This window comes from Drosophila subpulchrella, chromosome X (genome assembly GCF_014743375.2).
Source record: "Drosophila subpulchrella strain 33 F10 #4 breed RU33 chromosome X, RU_Dsub_v1.1 Primary Assembly, whole genome shotgun sequence".
In the NCBI taxonomy this organism is placed as follows: Eukaryota; Metazoa; Arthropoda; class Insecta; order Diptera; family Drosophilidae; genus Drosophila; species Drosophila subpulchrella.
This window is the reverse complement of record NC_050613.1, coordinates 23,975,094-23,998,642: the sequence shown is the minus strand read 5'-3', so window position 1 is coordinate 23,998,642 and position 23,549 is coordinate 23,975,094. Positions and strand designations below refer to the sequence as shown.

The window sequence follows — 23,549 nt, the reverse complement described above, 5'->3', positions numbered from 1 at the left end:
GCCATCTTTTGTTTTTTTTTCCCCTTTTTTCTTTTTGTGAGTTTGCTGTTGCATTCTGAATTGAAATTTGTTTAATAAATTTCATTGTTACATTTTCTTTGTTTGCCATTTCTCCAGACGCTTTTATGGCATCGCCCCCCAGATCTTTCTGTATAATAGCCAGGGTTTTGGGGTATATCTGTTTTGATTTACCATCATACCTAAGTTTTTGTTTATTAAATTTATTTTAATCATATATTTTTTATAAAGTATATCTGAAGTTTTATGAAAAATCTGTATAATCCTATTAATTGAAGTATAATACTAGTCAGTAATGTATCATATGAATCATTTTTAACCTATATAATAACAGTTGCTAAACGATCTGCTAATAAAAAAAAAACCATTAGTACTACTTAAAATAATCTCTAAAAAAATAAAGACCATGATTTATAACTAAATGGGAACCCTATCTTAGGATGATTACAAAAACCAAGTAGTACTACTCCACATAATCTTTAGAGAACGATTACCCACATAATTTTATTGGGACCTTATCAACTAATCAACCTTTGCTATCAACTAATTAACCTTTGGATGGTTAAAAAATCCAATTAGTACTACTCCAAAGATACTCTAGAAATACTATATTTCCATATATTTTAATGTGAATCTTATCATTTCCGTAGTTTGCCATTAATTAGTTGCCCCACAAGGCAAAAATAACCTAGATACATGTAATTGCGCCCATTTGTCGATAATGCCCGGTTAGGGAATTCCCCGTGTCGAGTCCACCTTCGATATTTCCATTCCACCTGCAGTGGCACGGTCTGTAATCCCAGTCAAGCGAATTTCCATGCTAGAAATGATGAAATATGCAGGGAACATTAATGAGTTTACTGCCTCTGGGAATTGATTTATGCAGGTGAAATATCGTTAATCGCAATTCAATGAACTGAAATGGGTTCGAATACCCCCCTATATATCTATATCTATATCTATATCTATCTTTTCTTTCTGGGTTGACAACAACAGGCAACGACTTTGATTTCGGAATTGCGATTCCGGAATTTCTGTGCTAATGATTTTTTATTGCCGTTGTCATGACAGCCGCAAGTGGCGACTGAAATCAAACAGTTTTGCGGCTAATTCTAATTCCCATTTATCCGCACTTTATCCGATTCCAGGTGGGCCAAGAGGTGGGTAAACTAAAAGGAGGGAGGAAAAGGATAAGGATCCAATCGAACAACGACTCACAACGAAACTTTCTTCGGGCCGGGCGATAGAAGCCGAATATTCAACAAATTCCCCAAGCTGGCCATGTAGTACAGTGAACTACCAGTAAGAGCAACAGCAATTTAACGAACAACAACACCGAGGTGCCCTTAGACAATCTATTCGTACAACAGAAACAACAAAATCAACTAACAACAAATTGAAAGTGAGTATAAAAAACATATAGAACATGGTGCTTTGATTTCTTATATATGGCATAGGTAAGATGGCAATCGGTATACAACTTTAAATTTTAAGGGGTGCACAAATTATAATTATACATAGTAACAAATATAGTTGTTCAAATACTACACTTACAAATTATCTATGTTTGCTTGGCAAGTTTTGGTTTCACTTGCCGAAGTTCTACTGTATTATAAATTGGATTGAATGGCTAGACAGCGCTTTTGACAAATGTCTTGTGGTTGATAAAGGAATTTATGTCTAAGAACAATCTAAGAAATAATAAAACATACTAAAAGTCTCAACATTGGTTATTACCATTGTTAAAAGGTTATAAGGAGTAAAATAAACTAAATTAAAATAGTTATTTTATAGCATGAAGGAGATTATTCCATTTAAAGGCTCTACTGATTTGTTGTATAAAGTACTCATTTAATTTTACATATTAAAAAAAAACAGTTATGGCTTGCAATACCATCTAAGTGTATTTAATTGTACTCTAATTACTTTGGCATTAACGTAAAGTAAGATTATGATAGACATATATACCATAAGTACTACCAGGTGTTGGATTATATATGTTTTCATTTTTCGACATTCAATTACCAGCGATTCTTAACGGGTTACAAATTCTGCTTATGAACCCATAATTCATTGTAAGCTTAATCAAATGATGTTTATAATGTTTATTGGAATTTTAACCAGTTTAGGATCACGCTGAAACTAATATTATCTTTCTCTGGACACTACATTGAATATATTTGTTTCAGTGAATTAAAAAGTGCTAACTAACTAATATTTTCTTTGTCTGGACACTACATTGAATATATTTGTTTCAGTGAATTGAAAAGTGCTAACTGATATTTTCTTTCTCTGGACACTACATTGAATATATTTGTTTCGGTGAATTGAAAAGTGCTATACTTTTTTCAACTGCATAATCTTAAGTAATACTATTTTCGTTACCTCCACTCGAAGTGGTCAGCGTGCAGACGGGAAAGAGCTGGGCCTGCAGGAACTGCACGCGACCGCCTCCAAAGTCCATGGTATATGGTGTATATATGGTATTTCGATATGCTTACGGCATTTTGATGGGGGGAAGACCAAAGGGAAGACCGTATTTGCGGTGCTATGCTAAGCCATATAGGGGGGAAAATGGATTCTAAATGGGAGCACAGATTGCTGATTGATTTCACTGGTCGCGATTCACTCGTTTTTGGCACACATTGAAAAAATGCAAACCACTCGGATATATCCTTTGCCTGGGCTCCTTATGCAATCGCTGTGGAAAGCCGCTACATGCGGCATTATTATTATTATTATTTGTATTATAATACCCGCACCGATTACGACTGTGCGATACTTTCGTTTCGCATTGCGTCGCCAAATGATAACCACTGATTTTTCGAAACTGAGCCGCAGTCGATGATTCGAGCCGTTGTGAACCAACTCGAATTTCCACTGCGACTGTTATAAACAAATAAACAAAGCCTCGCTCGTTCTCTCTTGCTCTTTCTCTTTCTGTCTCTCTCGGAGCCTTTTCTACTACCATTGTCTAATGCTATAAGGAAGTGCAAGGTGGAAGTCCTGGCATTCTACACATACCCATGCATATCTAACCATCCTAGCCATCCCAACCATCCTATCCATGGCATGCCGTGAACATGAATTCGATTCGATGGCTCAAACAAAGCCAAAGCCAAAGGCAACCAGCCTTGGATACGCCAAAAAAAAAATGAAATAGCTGGAAAAATAAGTAACAAACTCGATTCGTGGAATTTTTGTTGCATATTCTAACGAGCAACAAATGTTTGCCGAAGGTGGAGCTACTCACGGATACGGATATCTCCAGGTCACGTTTACACCGAACACCATATGGTTTGTACTCTAAATATCGAGATAGTTCTAGTGATAGTTCCAGTCTTAAACGGTTTTTAATAACAATTATTACTTTATCTTGAAGAACAAGGGTTCTTTAGCTTAAATGTATTTCTCTGGAAGATGATTATACCATCTGGACTTATTTTGAGATTGGGAGAATATTTATTTCCAATTTGCTTATTTGAAAATAAAAGTTTTTAATAAATATTATTACTTACTATAATTATTATTATTTATGAAGTGACAAAAGAATCATTAGCTTAAATTAATGTCTTGTATTATAATACTCATCTGAACTTATTATGGGATCTTATCTGAACTTATTTCACGATCTTATCTGATCTTATTATAGAATATTATCCGAACTTATTATGGTATTGTGAAAATATGTATTTTCAATTTTCTTATATCGAAAATAATAATTTTGGATATAGTCAAATTTATGTAACTACTTTTCACTTTATAGGATTGTGTTTTGTATACATAGTGAATAACCTGAAATAAACCTGTATGTAATTTATTTAATTCTTGTTTTGAAGAAACAATTTAGCCACTTAGTTTTCTTCAATCATTGTTAAGGCCCCCTAGATTTTCCTTTGCACAGACAATTTAGCCACTTAGTTTCATTCAATCAGATGCTGCTCGTGTTTTATTTTCCTAATAGTCTGAAAAGTCAGCAATAGAAATAAAATAGACGCAGCTAAAAAGAAAAGTTAAGAGAAAAGCAAAACAAATCAAAGCAAAGCCTCGATGCCAAACAAATTTGTCAAAGTCGCTCCCTCGTGGGGAATTTCAAGGGGGGGTGCTGGGGTTGAGGGAAAACCGTGGGAAACTTTTGTGGAGAGAGCAGGGAAGAAGAAGAAGAAGAAGCAGCAGCAGCTGCTGTCAGCTGCCTACGCGGACACAAAACGAACAGGTGTCAAAGAGCGGGAGGAGAGAGAAGAGCCAGAGAAGAGAAAAGAAAGCACCAACTTGTAATCAGTCGCTCTCCATCGTCCTCCCTTCCTCTCTTTCTTCACCTGTTCTCCTCCCTGATTTTCTGCCTATGGGATTATGTCATCGAAGTGGATGAACAGCGGGAAGAAGCAGAAGAAGAATCGTTTAAGGGGAAGAAAGCTGAATTCTCTATACCCTACCCGATCTTTCTAACATCATTTACATTTTTCCAGAACCAAAATATCTTCATATATATACATATATCATCAATGTTAGGAACTTTAAGGATCGCTTAACTCTTAATAAACAACGTAGATCATCTGAAAACATTAAAAGAACGGATCTCAGGAAATAGAGGTCCAATCTAAGCGATAAAAAGGACAACATAGGCATATGTTTAGCCGTAATAATACCCCATGCGAGGGTATATCAAAAAGAAGAAGCTGCAACAGCCCCACAGAGGCAACAGCAATGATCTTGATCGTGCAATTTATGTGTTTTCTATTTTGGCAAGACGCCGTGACTGCCAAGGCGAAAAGAAGACTCTCTAACCGAACCGTAAACGCATGCCGTTCCCCCTTTCCCCCTTCCCCCCGAACTTCTCATTTTCCTCGCTTTTCCCGCATTTCTCCACCCCCCTCAGCGAGACCCTGCACCGCTTGGCCCTCGTCAATCATCGAATTGTGCCAGCGATTAGCTTTCGCCACCCCATTCCCCGATTTGTATGCCAAGAACTTTGCCTCACTCCTCGAATCTACAGTGAATAACGACGAACAATCCACTGAAAACCGCAATGATATACTCTTTTATATCTGGAGAATTTGGAATTAGTAATCCAGTGAGAGTATATGTAGATATATGGAGTAAATATGCAATAACATAACATATCTTTTCTCAAAACTTTAAGAACATATACTCATACTTTAGATCATATATCATACAAAATATAAACTGATTTTAATAGTCGTACGAATTTGAATAATTGTGTAGATAAAATTTGTTATCATAAAATATTTGTTGTTTTTAAATTTATAAAAATAGGAATTATGACGTGGTACACGTCATTGGAATATTTGTATGACAAAAAAATAAATAATACTTTAAAACACGACTAAGGTTTCATTCCAAAAGTTCCCCTGAGCCAGTATCCACGTTAGCGATATATTTTTTTTGTTCGCTAGCTGCTTTGGGCAAATTAACAAATTGCAATTAAAAATTTCCGTTTGCCATATTTTGGCAGCGGACGACATGTGTATTTTTGTTCACACAAAAAATAAAATCACTCGAATCCGTATTTCGAAGCTCTATAATAATTGTGACAGAGATAAACGATGTACAAGAATTGGAAGTGAAAAGCGAATTATAAATCCGCTGAATATTAAGTATTCCCGATGGATATCTGCAGATTGTGCAGGCTTCTTTTGATGTGTAAGCTCTAGAGGGTGAGTCAGTTCTTATATTCCAATAATCACTTTGACATTTTTATATTCCTGAAGGAGACATCTACACTTTTTATGATTTTTCACAAATATTACCCATACGCCATGTGTGCCAGATTAAAGCTTAATTTTTAGTAGCTGCTCAGATTGTTAAAAATTTGTAATAGAATTAAGGCGCTTAAACTTTTTTAAGACAACTTTACAGCCTCAATGTAACAGACATATTTACAGCCTGCCCACACTGCGTATGAGTAATATATTTTCCTTATAACAAATATCTTTGAAAATTGCTTTAAGGACATTTTCAAGCTCCATTTCGGGCATAGCCTGCTTGAGTGCTTTCTTTTGTTCCGTTTTTGTGCCAACACATCAAATTGAATCTTCATTATCTGTTGACAGCACTTGAGTGAACAACTTGAGTGGGCACAGAAAATGAAGAGCAGGTGCACCGAGCAAAACAACTCGAGTTTAATACGTGAATAATGTTTAAGCAACATGGTTTCTGCATAGGTTTTAATAAGATTATATAATGGGTTTCTTATACTTAAGAAATCAAATGGTGAAAAGTTATATGTAAACTTATCAAATTAATTATTATAACATATCACTGTATTTTTTCCCGTGTTGGGGCTGGAGAATCTAACGGGACTCACCATTGACATAGTCACCCAGGACCAGAGAGCATTCCATGTCATTGCATTTGAAGTTGGCTCTCACCACATTCACATTAACGGTACCGTCTCTCTTGAGCTCCAGCTCATCCTCCTCTCCCGCCTCCTGCTGCTCCTCCTTGGATTTGGATTCCAGCATCCCATCTCCATCTCCCTCTCCCTCTCCTTCTTCTTCGCCACCCCCCTCGCCAGCTTCCAGCTCTGCCTCGGTCTCCCTCTCTTCGCTCTTGGAGCGCCCATTGTTGTTGCTATCCTCGCTGCAGCTGCTGCAGCATCTCTCCGCACTCTCCACGCTAGCCATCTCGCTCTGACGCACGGGCAGAGGCTGCAGGAGGGCGAGGGGACAACGGCGTCTGCTCATCGAAGCCGAGCTCAAGGTTCTCAGCAGGCGGCTAAGGGAGGCGGAAACCGCCTCCCTCTCTCTCTCCGCCATCTCAGAATATGCACTCGAAAAAAAAGTACAGTTGTAAAAACACTTTAGCACAGATCAGCGCGCGCGTGCCTGTCCAGCCCAACTAACTAACGGTTTATCTCGAGTTGAGTCGCTCTTCTCTTCTTCGCTCAGCTCAGCTGCTAGCGCAACTGCTGACTGAGCTGCAAAACCAACGCGGACGACAATGGTGGCCTCTGCCGGCGTCGGCGTCGGCGTCGACGTCGCTGCCTTTGGCGAAATTGCGAATCACAGTAAACCACGGCATTAAAATTGTTGCTGCCACGGCGTTGCCTTTGTGCAAGGCACCGACAAAAAACAACACAACAAAAACAAATTGAAGGCCCGCCTAAAGGGCCGAACCAGATATACACTCAGTAAAAGGATCCTAAAGCGGCCATGCGATATGGTAATCGGCAGAAAGATGATATGATAGCTTATCGGCACATAATACACAAGTCGGACAAGTTTCATATCAGTTTATTGATAAACATTCGGAAATGAGTCAATCTTCATATCAGTTTACTCTGTTTATCATCCATGCGCTTAATGGTCTTTATGTAATTTTCAAAATGTATAAATAGTCCTTATAGACATTTTCTAAACCTTGTATTCTTTATAATGTTATAATATGTTCTCATAAGCATAAAATTATATTAATTTAACTTTAAATGCTTTAATTGGCTTACATGGCGTATGCGTAATTATTGTAAAATCTTTTTGGACTTTCAAGATCTGCAATATTAATTTAATGAATTTAAATCCCTAAGCCCCTTATTATAATACCCTTTCTTTAGAGTATCAAAAGAAAACACAGAGAACAACAAAAAATAGTTTTTCGTTATTTTGTTGTAGGCCTACTACACGTGGCAGTGGAGGCGGGACAATAGGCGTCCAAGGGGGACCCCCAACCACCCATTGAAACTCCGCTGTGATTAACATAAATTGCGCACGACATGGGCTATAAACAGCGCAGCAAAGTTCCCAGCCCTCATCCCAAAGCCCCATGGTCGGAGCATTTGTTTTGCAATTTTAAAATATATAATAAAAATATGCTCACTAAATCCCGTTTTAGCCGGGACGAATGCTTATATGGGTCTGCCGTTCCCGCCCACTCCATTGAAATCCCGACTCCTCACCATCCCCCTTTCAGCTGCCTACTTTTTGGCGCGTGAGCGATTTCCATCAGTGATGACGAGGTCTTATAGAGAGAGATTACATATTTTGTATCCCCATCTATCATCAGTTACCCTATTGTGCGATGTAGAGAACCCAAGTTCTTATTATATATCCCCATACAGCTTTAATACCTGAATATTACAGCAACCATTTATCACGAAATTCGCGTTTAAGAGCTTGACATTTATGTTTTATTTGAATTTTGCAAAATTTTGGCACATGGCTTTCATTTGCCGATGACAGATTGCCGCATTTACGAAATAAGCATTTTACAAAGTACAAATCGAAATAGATTGTGTCCTATACGGAAATACCTAAGACAGAGATTATAACGATTTATCTTTACCTGATCAGATTATAAAATAATTTTAATCTTAAGAAATACCAAAGAGTTCTAATCATCAGTTTATACCAATTTATTTATGATCTTCTGATCTTAAGTAATACCAAAGAATTCTGATGTCTTGATATCATTAGTTTAATCTGGTGAAATTTGGCACCAATATTATTTTCTTATCTTATTGGATGTATCCTAAAAATACCAGATAATAAACTTGGAATCTCCAATCTTAAAAAAGCCAAAAGCACGATAAAAATAGCTGATTTGGCAATACCAATTCAATCCCCTGTGTGTTCAGCAGGGCCCGCTTGGCACCAATTTCCCAGCCTTAGCTCGGTTGTTTTTGCCGGAGATGGAGACGATGTCGGCTTATTGGCATTTGACAGCGCCCTGGCAGCGGCGGGACGTCCTTAGAGAAGAGGTCCTTACGGGCGGCTCAATCTCAATAACTTGGCGGTGGCGCCACGCAAGGGAAACGCTTTCGAAATGTGGCACAGATCCCCCTTCGGTGGATTAACCCATTTTATAGCAGCGATACTTTAATGATGGTATACCCAACAAAATATAAATATATATCCCAACAAAAGTCACCAAAAATTACAATACCATTGCGCCTCTACAATCACTAATCGTAAAAGATAATCTCTGATTGCCAGTTATCGATTAATAATCGCCATAATAATCAGCATATACCGTTTTCCCACCACACTCAAAAAGTCATATCCACCGGATATTGCCACGAGGCGTCATATCGTTTTTGTCTGCAATGCGTCATTAGTCCCACGAGGTAACCCAAACCCCGTTCCCAACACTTGCTGCAACACCCGAGATCCCAATCCCGATCCCCAGCCCTATATATACCCCCTATATCATAGCCTTGCGTCGCTTGCATGTCATTTTCCTTCACCAATTGGTTGCGTCTCCTTTGTTCTTTGTTCTTTTTTTTGTGTTCATATACCTTCTTTGTTGTGTTTGCTCAATGGTTTCGTGTAGTATACTTGTTGTAGTTTTTATTTTTGGCTGCGGCCGCCCGCAGTACAGTGAAGACTATCCGTCCGTCGTGGTCCCCTCCCTATATAGTATATCCGTACTTCCGGCGGGGCCCCTTAGCCAAGTAAAAGACAGTGACAGGAGCCAAAACAGAGCGGCAAGTGCCCCGTTTCTCCATTTCTCCCAAACTACATTTCTCCATTTCTCCGTTATTGATATGCATTTGGAGCCGAGACGAAAATAGACGCCGGCACCGAAAAAAGAAACTATTTACGGTGGACGTCAGGCGTCAGGTACGTCAAATGCAAATGCCAGCCAAAAGCCAAAACTACGGCGGCAAAGTGAACTTTTTTTGGGCAGGCGGGTCTTGATTTATCATCAAGCGAGTTTTAGAGGCTCGGCTTAATTGATTGTTTTGGTTATAACCGAACTAGGCTGTTTGATACATGAATAATTAGGCGAATAATATGGTATTTGTCACTGTCTGTCCTTACATCAGAATTAGACTAGCTACTAACGTGGTTTTATGAATATTAAATAGAATCATAGGTTGTAAGCCTAGAAAATTAAATTTTTATCCCAATTTTAGTTTAACAAGTGGACTAATGGAAACCCAATAATTTTAAAAATATGTAATTTAAAAGGTTTCAATTTTTTATAGATTTTACATATTTTGTTTCCTAAGTTCAAGATAATAAGGATACATATGGATATATATTATATCTATATGATTATATTGTTACTAAACCAAAGTATTCCTATTATATTTTAAAAATAGAGTGTACTAATACTTAGTTATGATAAAGAATGTATAATATAAATATTTTATTTGACAAAATCAATTCGAAAAGGTTTCCTTAAAAAGGAAAGGATTGTATCCCCACACAGACTTTGACTTTGACTTACCTTCATTCTGTTTTGATGGCTGCTGGTGGAACTCACAGATCTCCGGACCCATCGACGCATTCCGGTTCTCCTTGTCCTTGACGCCCTTCTGCATTTCTGAAGCGATTCAGGGCGTTTCCGGATGGCTTTTCTCAGGATCTCTGGATCTATTCACTTGGTAGTGCTTCTTCGGTGTTCGGGGATTCGGCACGGATGAGTGGGTGCGATAAGAACGGCTATTGGTGGACGAACTTTGTGCTGAATTTGTCTCCGATTTGGAATGGGATTTTCCGTTTTCGTGTGTTCATGTGTGTTGTATGAGTGACTAAAGGGGTGTAAATGAGTTATGGATGTTCGGATGGGGTGTTTTGTGTGTGCCTGGTGTGTGTTGTGGGCCGAATGGAACTGAAGTGTCAGGGCCTGCTTATTTCCTGCGAGTTCTGAGAATTCAACCGGCTCACTGGGATTGTGTCGCCAACCATACACTTGGAGAAAATTGTCTAGTCATAGTGATCACAGTGACCATCGGTAGCGCTTTTGTTTGCCAAAGGAATAAATCATAGAAACGGTCTCTAGAGTTTTGTAAACCATAATAATATTAAAAGTATATATAATAGTATAATTTAATAATAGCTTGTAAATTAAAGAAAAAGGTAATAAAACCTTATACAGTTATAGATATTATGTCATTTAAGAAACTATTACACAGGAAATGAACTGTTCACAAAATTCTTATCAAGAATATATGTACTTTACAGTATTGGCTGGAATATACTTTCGAGTATTGTATTGTGATTTTATGGTACGCCCTTAACTGGATGTATTTCTCCCAGTGTACGAGTCCAGCCGAGCGGTATTCTCACCTTGGAGCGAGCGGTAAATGTTAACGGTGAACGGCGCCCGACGCCGGATACCGGGTAACTGGCTACTGGCCATCGGATGGTATCCGATGCCGCCGGAAAAGCCGGAAAACTCGGAAAATTCGGAAAGGAAACGGGAAACACTTCGTGACAATGCGACGCGGGCTGGCAAACAAATCAAAGCGAATTAGTTGCATTAGTGGCAGCTATCAGCGGAAAAGGCAGCAACACAGCTCCAGGATGCGGCGTCGCTGCCAATGACTCGTCCTCCTCTTCCAGTTCCCAATCGCAGTCCCACTTCCAGCTGCACCTGCTCCTCCGCCTCCCCGATCCTCTGCCAAGTAAAAAGAGCAGGTCGCCTGGCGTGCCAGCACCTTGGGCCATAATGCACATGCGAGTCCATCGGGAAACAGGGTGTCCCCAAGTTAATATCCAGGGAATTTGAAACCCCAAGGGGTTCCAATTTTTTTAAATACTGAGCTCCCATAAACCTTGGATTCTCCATGTTCTAATAGAGTAACAACTCCATCCCAAAAATCTTTTGAAAATATTATAGTTTAATATATAGTAACTATTGTATTAAAACTTGTACAATGCATATGACATATGATATTTTAGGTATATGACATTTGAATAGCCATATAATATTAATACAATGTTTATTTATAGTTAAATCGCTTGTAATCGACACCCCTTATAGCAGATAATCGTATGGACTGGCATATATTTATCGGATGGCCCCACATACCATCCATTCCGCTGCCACTGCTGATTATGTGCCATTAAAATTGGCTGCCAATTGGCAAAAGTTTTTTTCATTCTGCATTCTGCATTCCCGCTTTCTCCGGCTTTTCACTTCACCTCCATGACGGCCTTTTGTTCGTTGTCCTGAAGCTTTGCCCTTTGCCGCGGTTCAAAGTTCAATGCATTTCCCTTGCGACACGCACACTCGCACACAAACACACTCGCACGTCGATGTGCCACGCCCCTCCAGCCCCCAAAACACTACCTAAAGTATAACCGACCAGGTCTGCTATTGTGGCCATTTTCAAGTTTCTGAATTTGTAATGGATTTCTTGGGACAAATATCACCTGTAACACAAACTATTATTTCAAAAATTAATTCTGATATTACTTTGAAACTATTTATTTCCCTTCTACCATCTTCTAAAATCTCTTGATTGGGTGTCATAAAGTAGGCTACAATTATTTGTAATTTTGTATTGTTATATTTTAACCCATATTTTACCTATAACACAAATTATTATCTTAAATAATGGAGATACTTCTCAAAACTCTTTTCTTTCTACCATAGAAATCTCCTAAAAAGGTGTTTAAAAGTAGACTACGATATTTTTTTAATTTTAAACAACATACTTTAGGATACCTTTTTAGGTGGATTAAAAATGATTGGGTTTTTTTGTGGCACATTGGATAATATAATTCATCAAATATGTTTATATTTTATACTCTAAACCAAATACTTATTTTTTAGAGGTTATATCTTATGAAAAGTTCTGCCTTATTTGAACAAAATTGGCAGCACTGCAACTGACAGTCCATCTTCACACATTTCCACAAAACGCCGAGGCGTCGAAAAATCCTAAACGCAACTTTGTCAGACTTTCAGGGGGGCAATGGAGGTGATGAGCTTGAGGTCTGGGTTTTCGGGGCCCCAAGTTTCGGATTTCGCATTCCGTTTGGGTGGGGGAAAGTGTTCCTGTCAGCCATCAGGCGGGAGAAATGAAATATGCGCGACTTCTACGGACAAACTAAATGAACTCTGAACTTTATGCGAAATTTCACCTCATGCATGCATGCATGTGTGTGAGTAGAGGTGTGTCTGTGTGTACGCTGCGTGTTTTAAACTTTTGTTGCCTGGCAAAGTAAATTTGCATAAGGTTTTTTGGTTAAGTGGGGAGGTGGACGGGTGTTGGCGTAAAAAACATAGCGAAAAAATATGTTTAAAAGTAACTCAATGCACTGAGAAATAAAAAAGCTCTTAATTTTACTCAACTAAGATTAGGGTTACGAAAAGTGGACTAAATATGACGTTAAAGATGTACCTCCCATTTATATTTGGGAAGACATTGACTTTAAATGAGTTAATATGGAATATAACCCAATTAAGTCAATTTTTTCTTTAAAATATATATATTTAGGTCATTATTTTTCCCGTTTAGTCCATTAATTTCAAAATTAAATCAAGGAACCTTATGATCAAAATCCTTAAAACTATAAAGTTCATTTAAGCTTAGGGATATAATATATATAATATATTTCTTGTTTACCCAAGTGTATGGTTTGATTTATTTCATCTTATTTTGTTTTTTTCGGAAACTGGTGTTCCTTACTTTTTAATAGATCTTATAGATGCATAGCTTACTAGAAATATCGAATTAAAATTCATATATTAAAAACTTTATTTTAACCACCTCCATTTTAATTTTGAAATCTAAATTCGCTCTACATGTTTTTCTTGTGCAGACGTTATTCGTTTGGCTTTCAATATTTCAGCTTGAAATGCCAAAAGTGCGTCATGAATGATGATATATGTATGTAGGGGGAGTTGTGGTAACAGCAGGGAGTAGCTGAAAAAAGAGTGGATCGAGTGTGGGTCGTGGGTGTGAAAGGAAGTGGCTAAAGCACCGGAAATTCCTCAACTTGATGCGGAATTTCCGAAGTGCAACACACGGGCAAGGGTTAAGGGTTGGCCCTGGTATTAACCCAAAATAGACCACCCAACCCCACAAGACTTGTTTGAAATTAAATATCAATTTATAGATTAATAGATAAACACCCTAAAGCCAAAAATAATGTTTAAAAGAATGTTTTTCATATTATTTTTAGTTGGTTTATAAATTTTCCTATATATGATGAGCTCTTAAGCCAATTTTTTAAATTTACATAAATCTTAACACTATTATAATGGGCATGGTATAATGTTTTTTAAGATCCACAACATTAATGCTCTGAAATTAATCCAAAAACTAAGACATTATCTCCATAAATTAGAAACGAAATACGAAAACCCCAATTCCATAAACTTATAAAGCTTAGAAATCGTATTATCCTTATAGATGTCTATAAAAACTAGACAGACTTGAAGAATCAACTGCCTAGTTTGTCATTTGATGACCAATCAAGACTTCTATAAAAGTTAGTATATAATATATGTATATATTTAGTTTGGCTTATCACCATTGCTGATGCAACTGCAGAAAAGTTCGAGGGTTAATTGAGCAATTTGCGCGACTCACTGTCGCATTATCCTCCGGATTCTAATTTTAGATGCCGGCTACGTCAGCGGGCCAATTTGCAAGTCCCGCTGCCACCGGCGACCGGTTTCCCTGCGGCTGTTTGATCAATAACCCAGATATACGGCCGTAACAACAACTCCGAAATCAACAATGCCACACAGACCCAAATCACAGAAGCCGCGAGAGTCGGCCGAGTCCATCGAATTGAATCGCAGCCATCAAATTAATTGCAGCCGCATTGTGCATCGGGCCTTATTAAGACACCACCTCGTTTGTCTCTGTTTTCCAGTTGATAACTGCCGATTTTTGAACTGACAATAAAACTAAGCGCAACCGTTTAAAACCAAGGAACCAAAGTAAATCCCATTTAATCAGTGGAAAAAAAGGAAGAGGAGAAATAAACAAACAGGAAAAATGGGACGCAAAGTGACCGTGGCGGTGTCCACACTGAACCAATGGGCTCTGGACTTCGAGGGGAACATGGTGAGGATATTGCAGTCCATCCTGGAGGCCAAGGACATGGGCGCCAGCTATCGGACGGGGCCTGAGCTGGAGGTTTGGTAAGTGCACAGATTCGAAATCACATATTAAAGTGTGCAAAAGTATGCTACAATATATTTTTTAGGCGATAGGTCCAAATACCTTTTGGAGATTTGAAATCACACTTAAAAGGTGTCCAGAAGTAGGCTAAAAAATATTTTTAAATCGAAAGAGCCAAGTGCAGAGATTTCCTTCTAGAGAATCTATGGATAAATGGTGAAAGTCCATTTTAATTTTTCATAGCATGCTTTTGTGCACATTTTTTTAGACTGGTTTTAAACCTATCGAGATTTCCTTGTAATGATTCCAAATCTCAATTATATCAATCGTATTTTAATCGTATATCTCATATATTCAAATCTCCAGAGATTTTGTAAACAGCCCTAATAATATTTAGGAATTCAAACCACTTAAAAACTACTTCAAATGGATGCTACTATTATTATTTAAAATTACGTAAACATAATAATGATAATAAAATTAATCTAATGAGTTGCATATATATACTTTGTGAAAATCAAGCTTGAAATATTATTTAAATATTCAAAGTGTTATACAACATGTTAATAAATATAACTTAAATCCACAGTGGCTACAGCTGCGAGGACCACTTCCGGGAGCCGGACACATTTCTGCACTCGTGGGAGGTGCTGCTGGAGGTGATGATGTCGCCGATGTGGTGAGTCCCCTTAAGTGCTATCCACTATCTCCCGGATTATCCGGATTAACCCCTCCTCTTCTCCTTGTGACCCCCAGTGAGAACATGCTGGTGGACGTGGGCATGCCGGTGATGCATCGCAATGTGGCCTACAACTGCCGGGTGGCGTTCTTCAACCGCCAGATCCTGCTCATCCGGCCCAAGATGGCCATGTGCGACGATGGGAACTACAGGGAGTCGCGTTGGTTCACCGCCTGGACGAAGAACCAGCAGACGGAGGAGTACGTCCTGCCGCGCATGATTGCCCAGCACACGGGTCAGCAGACGGTGCCCATCGGGGATGCCGTGATAGCCACCAGGGACACCTGTCTGGGCTACGAGATCTGCGAGGAGCTGTGGAATGTGCGCAGCAAGCACATCGAGATGTCGTTGGCCGGCGTGGAGCTGATCGTCAATAGCTCCGGCAGCTACATGGAGCTGCGAAAGGCCCACATCACCTCCGATCTCATCCGGAATGCCAGCTTCAAGGCCGGCGGAGCCTATCTGTTTAGTAATCTTCGCGGCTGCGATGGCCAAAGGGTGTACTTCAATGGCTGCTCGGCCATTGCCCTGAACGGCGAGATCTTGGCCCGGGGTCAGCAGTTCGCCCTGCAGGATGTGGAGGTCACGCTGGCCACCATCGATCTGGAGGAGATTCGTGCCTATCGGGTGAGCATGCGATCGCGCTGTTCGGCTGCCGCAAATGCACCGGATTACCCAAGGATCCACTGTGACTTCGAGATGTCCACGCACAGTGACATCTTCAAGACGTCGACGCCACCGCTGAATTGGCCCATCCACACACCGGAGGAGGAGATCGCCCTGGGACCGGCCTGTTGGCTCTGGGACTACCTGAGGAGATCCGGTCAGGGTGGATTCTTTTTGCCCCTCAGCGGCGGCGTGGATTCTAGTAGCTCCGCCACCATAGTGCACTCCATGTGCAGGCAGATCGTGCAGGCTGTGCAGCTGGGCGATGCCCAGGTGCTCCACGACATCCGTTTGATCCTGGGCGATACGGACTATACGCCGGATAATGCCGCCGGATTGTGCAACCGACTGCTGGTCACCTGCTACATGGGCAGCGTGAATAGCAGCAAGGAGACGAGGCGGAGGGCCACTCAATTGGCCAGCCAACTGGGCAGCTACCACATCGAGATCAGCATCGACTCGGCGGTGAATGCCCTGTTGAGCATATTCAATGCCGTCACCGGGCTGACACCGCGATTCCGTACGCAGGGCGGCTGTGCCCGCCAGAATCTGGCGCTCCAGAATATGCAGTCGAGGATTCGCATGGTGCTGGCCTACATCTTCGCCCAGCTGATGTTGTGGGTGCGGAACAGGCCGGGTGGCCTGCTCGTCCTGGGCTCCGCCAATGTGGATGAGTCGCTGCGCGGCTACCTCACCAAGTACGACTGCTCCTCGGCGGACATCAATCCGATTGGCGGTATATCTAAGATGGATTTGCGAAGATTTCTCACCTACGCCAAGGATAAGTAAGCTGATATTTCGTATTTAAGGGATGGGAGCATAAATGTATAGATCGCCCTACTCAGAAAAAAATGTTCTCAAAAGGGAGCCAAGATCTATTCAATCTGGGAAACTCCTAAAATATAAAGGATGTGTTTTCATCTCTATTTCAAGGTCGCTTAAACCAGATCGTAGAGATAGTAAAACAGAGAGACGAAGAAAGAGAGACATTTCATCTTGATTTTAAGAACTTTTCTTCTTGAATAAGTAAGAAGACATTTTCTCAAATTGAGAACATTTCGCTCATTTAGTTGAGAAATTAATGATGCAGAACTGTTCTTAGTGTAATAATATATATTATGTAAAAATGGTAGAGTCTTATCTGTACTACACAGAGCGAAAAAAATATGTACAAGTTTACTTTTGTGAGACATGTCCCTCTTTAAGTGACTGATTTTATCTTGGCTCAATTCCTTTCTACATTTTTGTGAGTGCATATACCATATGTGTTCTCCGCCAAAAGTTGCTAGTTACTCTGTTAACCCTTGAATCCATTTTTCCCAGGTTCAACCTGCCCGTGCTGGAGTCGATCATCGATGCCCCGCCCACCGCCGAACTGGAACCGCTGCAGGAGAACGGGGAGCTGCAGCAGACGGACGAGCAGGACATGGGCATGACCTATGCGGAGCTCTCCCAGTATGGGCGCCTGCGCAAGCAGTCCTTCTGCGGCCCGTACAGCATGTTCTGCCGCCTGGTGGCCACCTGGAAGGGCGACCTCAGTCCCAAGGAGGTGGCCGAGAAGGTGAAGCACTTCTTCCGCTGCTATGCCATCAATCGGCACAAGATGACCGTGCTGACGCCGTCGGTGCATGCGGAGAGCTACAGTCCGGATGACAATCGGTTCGACCATCGCCCCTTTTTGTATCGGCCCAACTGGAGCTGGCAGTTTAAGGCCATCGACGATGAGGTGGACAAACTGCAGCCGATCTACACGCCCTCGTCGGGACAACTGCGTCCCAGCAGCGAGGACCTGCTGCTGTCCACCCAGCGATCCTTCCCTGGGGACGACTCCAAGCACTCCTCGCCCCTGTCCTCGGCCTCCATCGCCTCCATCGATGTGGGCATTTCCACGGCGGCGGTTCCGCTGCCAGGAGCCGCTGCCCCCGGCGGCCTCTCCAAGAAGCCGAGCGGCTACTCTAAGGTGCACGTGAATGTGCTTGGCAAGATCAAGGACCGCACCGGCATTCCTGTCTAGGAACAACATACTCGCAAAGCACTGGAAATATACAATGTCTTTTTTTTTTATCAGCACAGCTTGATGTCTTTTGCTGCCCTCAGTGAGAAGTCATAGGGTTTTCCCCATTTGTTTAACTATGTGCCTTCTATTGGTCGTAAAATGTTTTCCCCTATGTATTTTATAGATAAATGTTTCCTTAAATTGTTTGACATATGTATTAACCCCCATATTATTGGGATAAAAAATTAAATTCCAAAGAAGTTCTAACCCCTTAATTGCTAAAAGTTTTAGATTTAGTTATTTTGATCAAGTCTCTGTAACATTATAACCTTATGTAAGAATTACATTTCTTAATAATTTCAGTGAAAGATTGAACCAAAATCACAAATTTGGAATTGAAAAAAGGAATTTAATACCATTGTATCTTAAATATTGGTCGTTCATGTAACTAAATATAAAGAAAAAATACTTAAGCTCCATTTAATCTTACCATTATTTGCATGTCATATCCAGCACTTGACAGACTATGCTTGGCAAACCACTAAATACATAGCTTTACTATAAAACCGCAGCAAAAGGCATTATCCTGTATATATACAAAATCCATATGCGTAGGCTTAGGCGTAGTCATATTAGAGCGTCATCCTTCTAGATCACATTTTTTTGAAATCCCCTTCGATGTAGTCGGCCTTTGCAACGTCTTTTCCGGTTTGCCTTATCTTAAAGTCTTTAATCTTGTCTAATGCTCAAGTAAAAAACTGGACAAACTTTTTGTCTCTCTGTCCAAACGATTTGTACAACAATCTTAAACAAATAACTAGGCAAATCCTTTGCCACACGTTTTGTTAGATATATAACTATTTTTTTCTGGCCTTACAAACAATTATTACTCGTTGTGTTGTTGGTTGTGTGCAGTGCGTGTGAAGAAGAAGAATATTTGTAAAAGCCCCAGCCTTATAAAATATGCTTATCAGCCACAATTATTATTCTAAAATTACGGATTATTCAGTTATTGGCTACATTACTTATTACAATGTATCCATTGGATAAAACATTGATATTAATATGATTTCTCCGTTAAGTGAAATTTATTTCTCCTAAAAACTCTACACAAAACATGAAATAAAATATCACAACTAACAAAGTTATTATTTTTTCAAGAATAACACCATTAAAACGCACTGTATGTTTAATAATTAAGACAAATTCGTTTTTTCTATGGTTACAATATATTATAAAAAATATTAGGAACGTCAATTATATAATCTGTGGACAAAAACATATATTCGATATCATAGCTCGCTACTGTTTGCCTAAGAAACTCGATTGATTATCGCTTAGGAAAAGTGAGGCGCTTTAGAGATCATATGCTAGTTAGTCCTTTTTGGGTACTCATAAACTATTTTTTTGTGTACACCTAAACAAAAATATTTAAACACTTCAAAATCAAAGCTATAATAAACTTTTGAATTGAAACTGTTTTCTATAATCGCAGTTTAATTCAGATCAGATCATTATTATCAGCTACCATCTTTTTGGAAACCATAGTTATATACTTTTGTTGTTAAATAAACTAAGAACATGAAAACAATTTAAATTGTATTGGTTTTCTGAATCGAAGAACCGACTTTAAATTTAGTTATAAGAATTTAAGGATTATGTAAAATTACTTAAATTTTACAGACACTGTTGGGAGATTTGATATATTTGGTTTTTAGAAATGCATGTAGATTTATAGCACATTGTGAATTTGAACACTCGCATCGGTTCGATTAAATGGAACACTGATTATACACCTCTGTAGAAGGAAAAAAGTATACAGCAGTCATTTTTGTAGTTTCAAATGGATTGGGTACTGGTTCTTGTAGGTTCCGTCTAGGTTATAGTAGTGTGAAAGACCGGATTCCAAATTTTTTAGTGATTATAGTATATTTACTATACCTACAAAATGGGTTATCTTCATTTTAAACGATGATTTAATCTTAACCATGACCAAAACTTTATATTTGTACTTCCCCAATCTCTTTAATATTATTTTTGGCTCACCTTATGCCTTATCAGGTCATAAACGGTGCAACAAAGATAGCCGTAACATGTTTAAAATTGTTGAAATCTAAACTTTGAAGTGACTTCCGCCCAAGAAAAAACGATGTACAAGGTTGGTCAAGTTGTATTAGGTGCTAAACGCATAGTGGTGCTATATCGGCGCTGGGCAGGAATCCCGTCCAGCCGATGATGGTGCGGAAGTGCTCTCCCTTGAGGCTTCGCACGACACGGACATTGCTCGCCTTCCCATGGATGGCGTCCACCTTGCGGCCCCGCAGGTGATCCAGCACCATCTGGCCACGGGTATGGACGCCACTCAGCTCCACGGTGGCATAGTACTCCCGCTGGTCGGCGATCATGGCGTCTGGGAAGAGGTAGATGGCCGTGAGCAGGGAATCGCAGCTGATCCAATTGACGAATCCTCGCGGCACCAGCATCGAGCGTTCCACCCGGGTCAGTAGCTCCACGAAGGGATGTTCGACGGCGCCCAGGACATTGAGGCGCCAGTCGAGAGTCACTCCGAGCTCCCCATCGATGCAGGGCTCCCAGGGCAGGATTAGCGCTGGCTGCGTCAATCGCTCCAGGGTTGTGTGCGCCGCCTCCGGATCCATTAGGAAATTAAACTCGGCACTCTTGGACACATTGCCCTTGCCGAATATGTTGCCGCCCATAATGTAGACGCCACCGATCTTGTCCAGAAACGAGCGACCATAGAGATTTATGCAGTTGGCAAAGTTGCTGAGTGGCCCACAGAGCAGGAAGTCCACTTGGCCAGGATTCTCGCAGGCCAGGCGGTACATGGCATTGACGGCATGCTCCGGCTGCAGTTCCTGCTTCTCATTGACCTCCGGATAGCCGCCCACATCGTTGAAGCCATCATGGCCATGGAATTTAGAGGTGTAAGACCAAGTGCGTGGCACAATAGAATCGGCGCAGCCCTTGAAGACGGGAACCTATGGAGGAGATGCAGGATTAGAAGGGTTTTGTGGAGGTTCTCCTGGTAAGAGCTTACATCCCGCCTGTCCAGCGTGTGCAGCACCCGCAGGGCATTCAGTGTTCCATTGTCCACGTCCGTATTGCCCTGCACCGTGGTGATGGCCAGCACTTTGGAGCTCCTGCCGCCCGGCAGAGCCACCCCCTCCGCCCGCAGCATCATGGCCAGGCCCCAGGCATCGTCGGTGCCTATGTCACAGTCGTAGACCACCAGGCGATTCTTGTTCTCCATGGCTAGGGGTTTCCAACCAAACTGGTCTACCTTTCCGTTCCTATCGATTACCACATTTATCGTTTTGTTTTGGGGCTCATTGTTGTCATCGAATACTAAGTAGTAGTATTAAATTTTGTGGGTTGTTACTGAGTCACTGGCAAAAGTCACTCTTTGAGTCTTGTCTGGGCTTGGGATCATAATGCTGGGGATGTGACAGAGCTGATTTGTTGATTTCCCAACAGTTTTCTAAAATTAATATATATAATTTTAATAAATATATAATTGTTTTTAAGAGATAATTAAACAAACTTACCTGCAACCTGCAATATGCATCTTTCTGCATTGCAATCATCTGTAGTAATGAGGTGGATTTCCCATAAGTCCAGCTGTTTTGGAGTGGTGAATTTACAAGCTGTTGTTATTGTATCTTATCATCCACCAAACATATGATTTTGTTATTATTAAAAATATATATATTATGTTTAATTTAGTGATTTTAAATAATAGAACATTCTTCAAGACCAGTGTATTTAAGAATTTGCTTTTACATTGACTCAACCTTTATTTTCTGAATCATGTAGGTAGTAGTTAGAAGATTTTTTAGTGTTACTATTTGTTATGATAATAGCTATGAATGAATATGGAATATCCATATAATTATTTGTATACCCTTGCAAAGGGGAGTATAATTTCAATTGGAAGTTTCTGAATATTTCATATTTACTTTTCCAATTTTATAAAAAAAATAATATAATTACAAATACTGATATTACTAAACCACAATATTTTTAGGAATAGGAATAGGAACAGTTCTCAATCTTAAATATTTAAAAAGTTGATTAATTTTCAGTCTTACTTAAATCACAGTTTTGGAGAAATACTTACATATGTGGGTAACTCTAATTTTCTTAAATCCCACCAAATTTAGCAAGAAATATTAGTTTAGGAACTTGTTTTATTAAGTAAAATAAATATTTGGTTATCTACTTATCTCTTTCAGGAAAGGTTTATTTCCATTTCAGAAGTGAAACATAAAAGAAATCTTCGTATAATTTTCACTATCGCAACACTCGTTAATCAAAAAAGACTATGCAAATAGGAGCAAAGGCGTTTAATGACTTAAGTGGGTGTTCCACGCTCATTTATTCTATGTTCGTACAAGTGTGCAATATATGTACTAGACGTACCTCCCGTCTGGCATTCCAAAATCTAGATTACTTCAAGTGTCGCAAGTGGGCGACGGACAACGACTCTCATTATGGTTCGTTATAATCGCGACGACCTGCCGCAACTTGATTACCATAGTTGTTACAATAGTGGTTCCAGTTGCCCTTCGGATCCCGCCTCCGGGACTCATTGAATTAAATTGTGAATTCAATTTGTTCTGGGCCCCACAAATTCTTCCCTACATCAACGGATTTCTGGAGCTTCCATTCCGGGAAAGTCCCAGAGATAAGGCATGGGTTTGTATTAAATTGTCTTTCATTTTTATTTTTAAAGCGGTACACAGAAAAGAATTGTTTGGTAAAATGTTCCAATGCGAATGGTTATATAACTATAAATAATAGTTAGCTATTGAAGGAAATATTTTTTATATAAGGTCAGGATTGATAATAAAAACTTAGCATATATAACTATTTGATTGAAAATTTACCAATGCAAATAGTTATGTTACCATAACTATAGTAGTATGTTACAAACAAAAAGAAATGGTCATTAGTAATGTAACTATCTTAAATAGTTAGCTACTGTAAAAGTAGTAGTATTTCTTATGTATTGTTATAAATACAGTAGTATGTTACAAACAAAAAGAAATAAAATTGACCTCCGCATTGGTCAATAGTTATGTAACTATTTTAAATAGTTAACTACTGTAAAAGCAGCAGTATTTCCCATGCACTGTGAATGTTACTAATAAAAATGATTTTAAAATGAAATATAATTTGAAGACTTTATTATTAAGTTCTTACATTCCAAATAGAAACTTATAATACATTTTTGATTATTTTTAATGTTTTGGTAACCTGGAAAGTAGTTTGTAGTGCCG

At 39.7% G+C, this 23,549-nt stretch overlaps 3 protein-coding genes across 15 annotated transcripts in view; 1 reads left to right on the top strand and 2 right to left on the bottom strand.

Annotated features, from left to right (window-relative positions):
• The window catches only part of LOC119557097 (cytosolic carboxypeptidase Nna1), a 28,151-nt gene extending 17,578 nt beyond the window's left edge, over positions 1 to 10,573 (bottom strand). For 3 of the 13 annotated variants that reach the window (XM_037869669.1, XM_037869670.1, XM_037869672.1), the window contains exon 1: positions 6,347 to 6,812. In XM_037869669.1, coding sequence (XP_037725597.1) covers positions 6,347 to 6,797 — 451 coding nt within the window. In that variant the 5' untranslated portion in view covers positions 6,798 to 6,812. Of the gene's footprint in view, positions 1 to 6,346; positions 6,818 to 10,209 lie in introns of those variants that run through there. The other 10 variants (XM_037869667.1, XM_037869668.1, XM_037869665.1 and 7 more) reach the window with 6 other exon arrangements.
• The window catches only part of LOC119557099 (glutamine-dependent NAD(+) synthetase), a 38,036-nt gene extending 17,973 nt beyond the window's left edge, over positions 1 to 20,063 (top strand). Inside the window, exons 3-7 of the mRNA XM_037869676.1 lie at positions 1,167 to 1,420; positions 14,598 to 14,868; positions 15,438 to 15,527; positions 15,605 to 17,038; positions 17,577 to 20,063. Coding sequence (XP_037725604.1) covers positions 14,723 to 14,868; positions 15,438 to 15,527; positions 15,605 to 17,038; positions 17,577 to 18,267 — 2,361 coding nt within the window. The 5' untranslated portion in view covers positions 1,167 to 1,420; positions 14,598 to 14,722 and the 3' untranslated portion in view covers positions 18,268 to 20,063. The remainder of the gene's footprint in view (positions 1 to 1,166; positions 1,421 to 14,597; positions 14,869 to 15,437; positions 15,528 to 15,604; positions 17,039 to 17,576) is intronic.
• A 341-nt stretch (positions 20,064 to 20,404) lies between these two features.
• LOC119557100 (uncharacterized protein C17G8.02) lies at positions 20,405 to 21,904 on the bottom strand. The gene is made up of 3 exons (XM_037869677.1): positions 21,816 to 21,904; positions 21,308 to 21,748; positions 20,405 to 21,248 (listed from the first exon to the last, which is right to left on the bottom strand). The coding sequence occupies exons 2-3, from the start codon at positions 21,518 to 21,520 to the stop codon at positions 20,430 to 20,432; spliced, it is 1,032 nt and encodes a 343-aa protein (XP_037725605.1). The 5' UTR covers positions 21,521 to 21,748; positions 21,816 to 21,904; the 3' UTR covers positions 20,405 to 20,429.
• Positions 21,905 to 23,549: the final 1,645 nt, after the last annotated feature.

Coding starts and splice junctions, on each gene's coding strand:
- LOC119557100 (XM_037869677.1), bottom strand. CDS start 21,520: ATGGAGAACAAGAATCGCCTGGTGGTCTACGACTGTGACATAGGCACC. Junction 21,249..21,307: donor ACACGCTGGACAGGCGGGAT/GTAAGCTCTTAC, acceptor TCTCCTCCATAG/GTTCCCGTCTTCAAGGGCTG.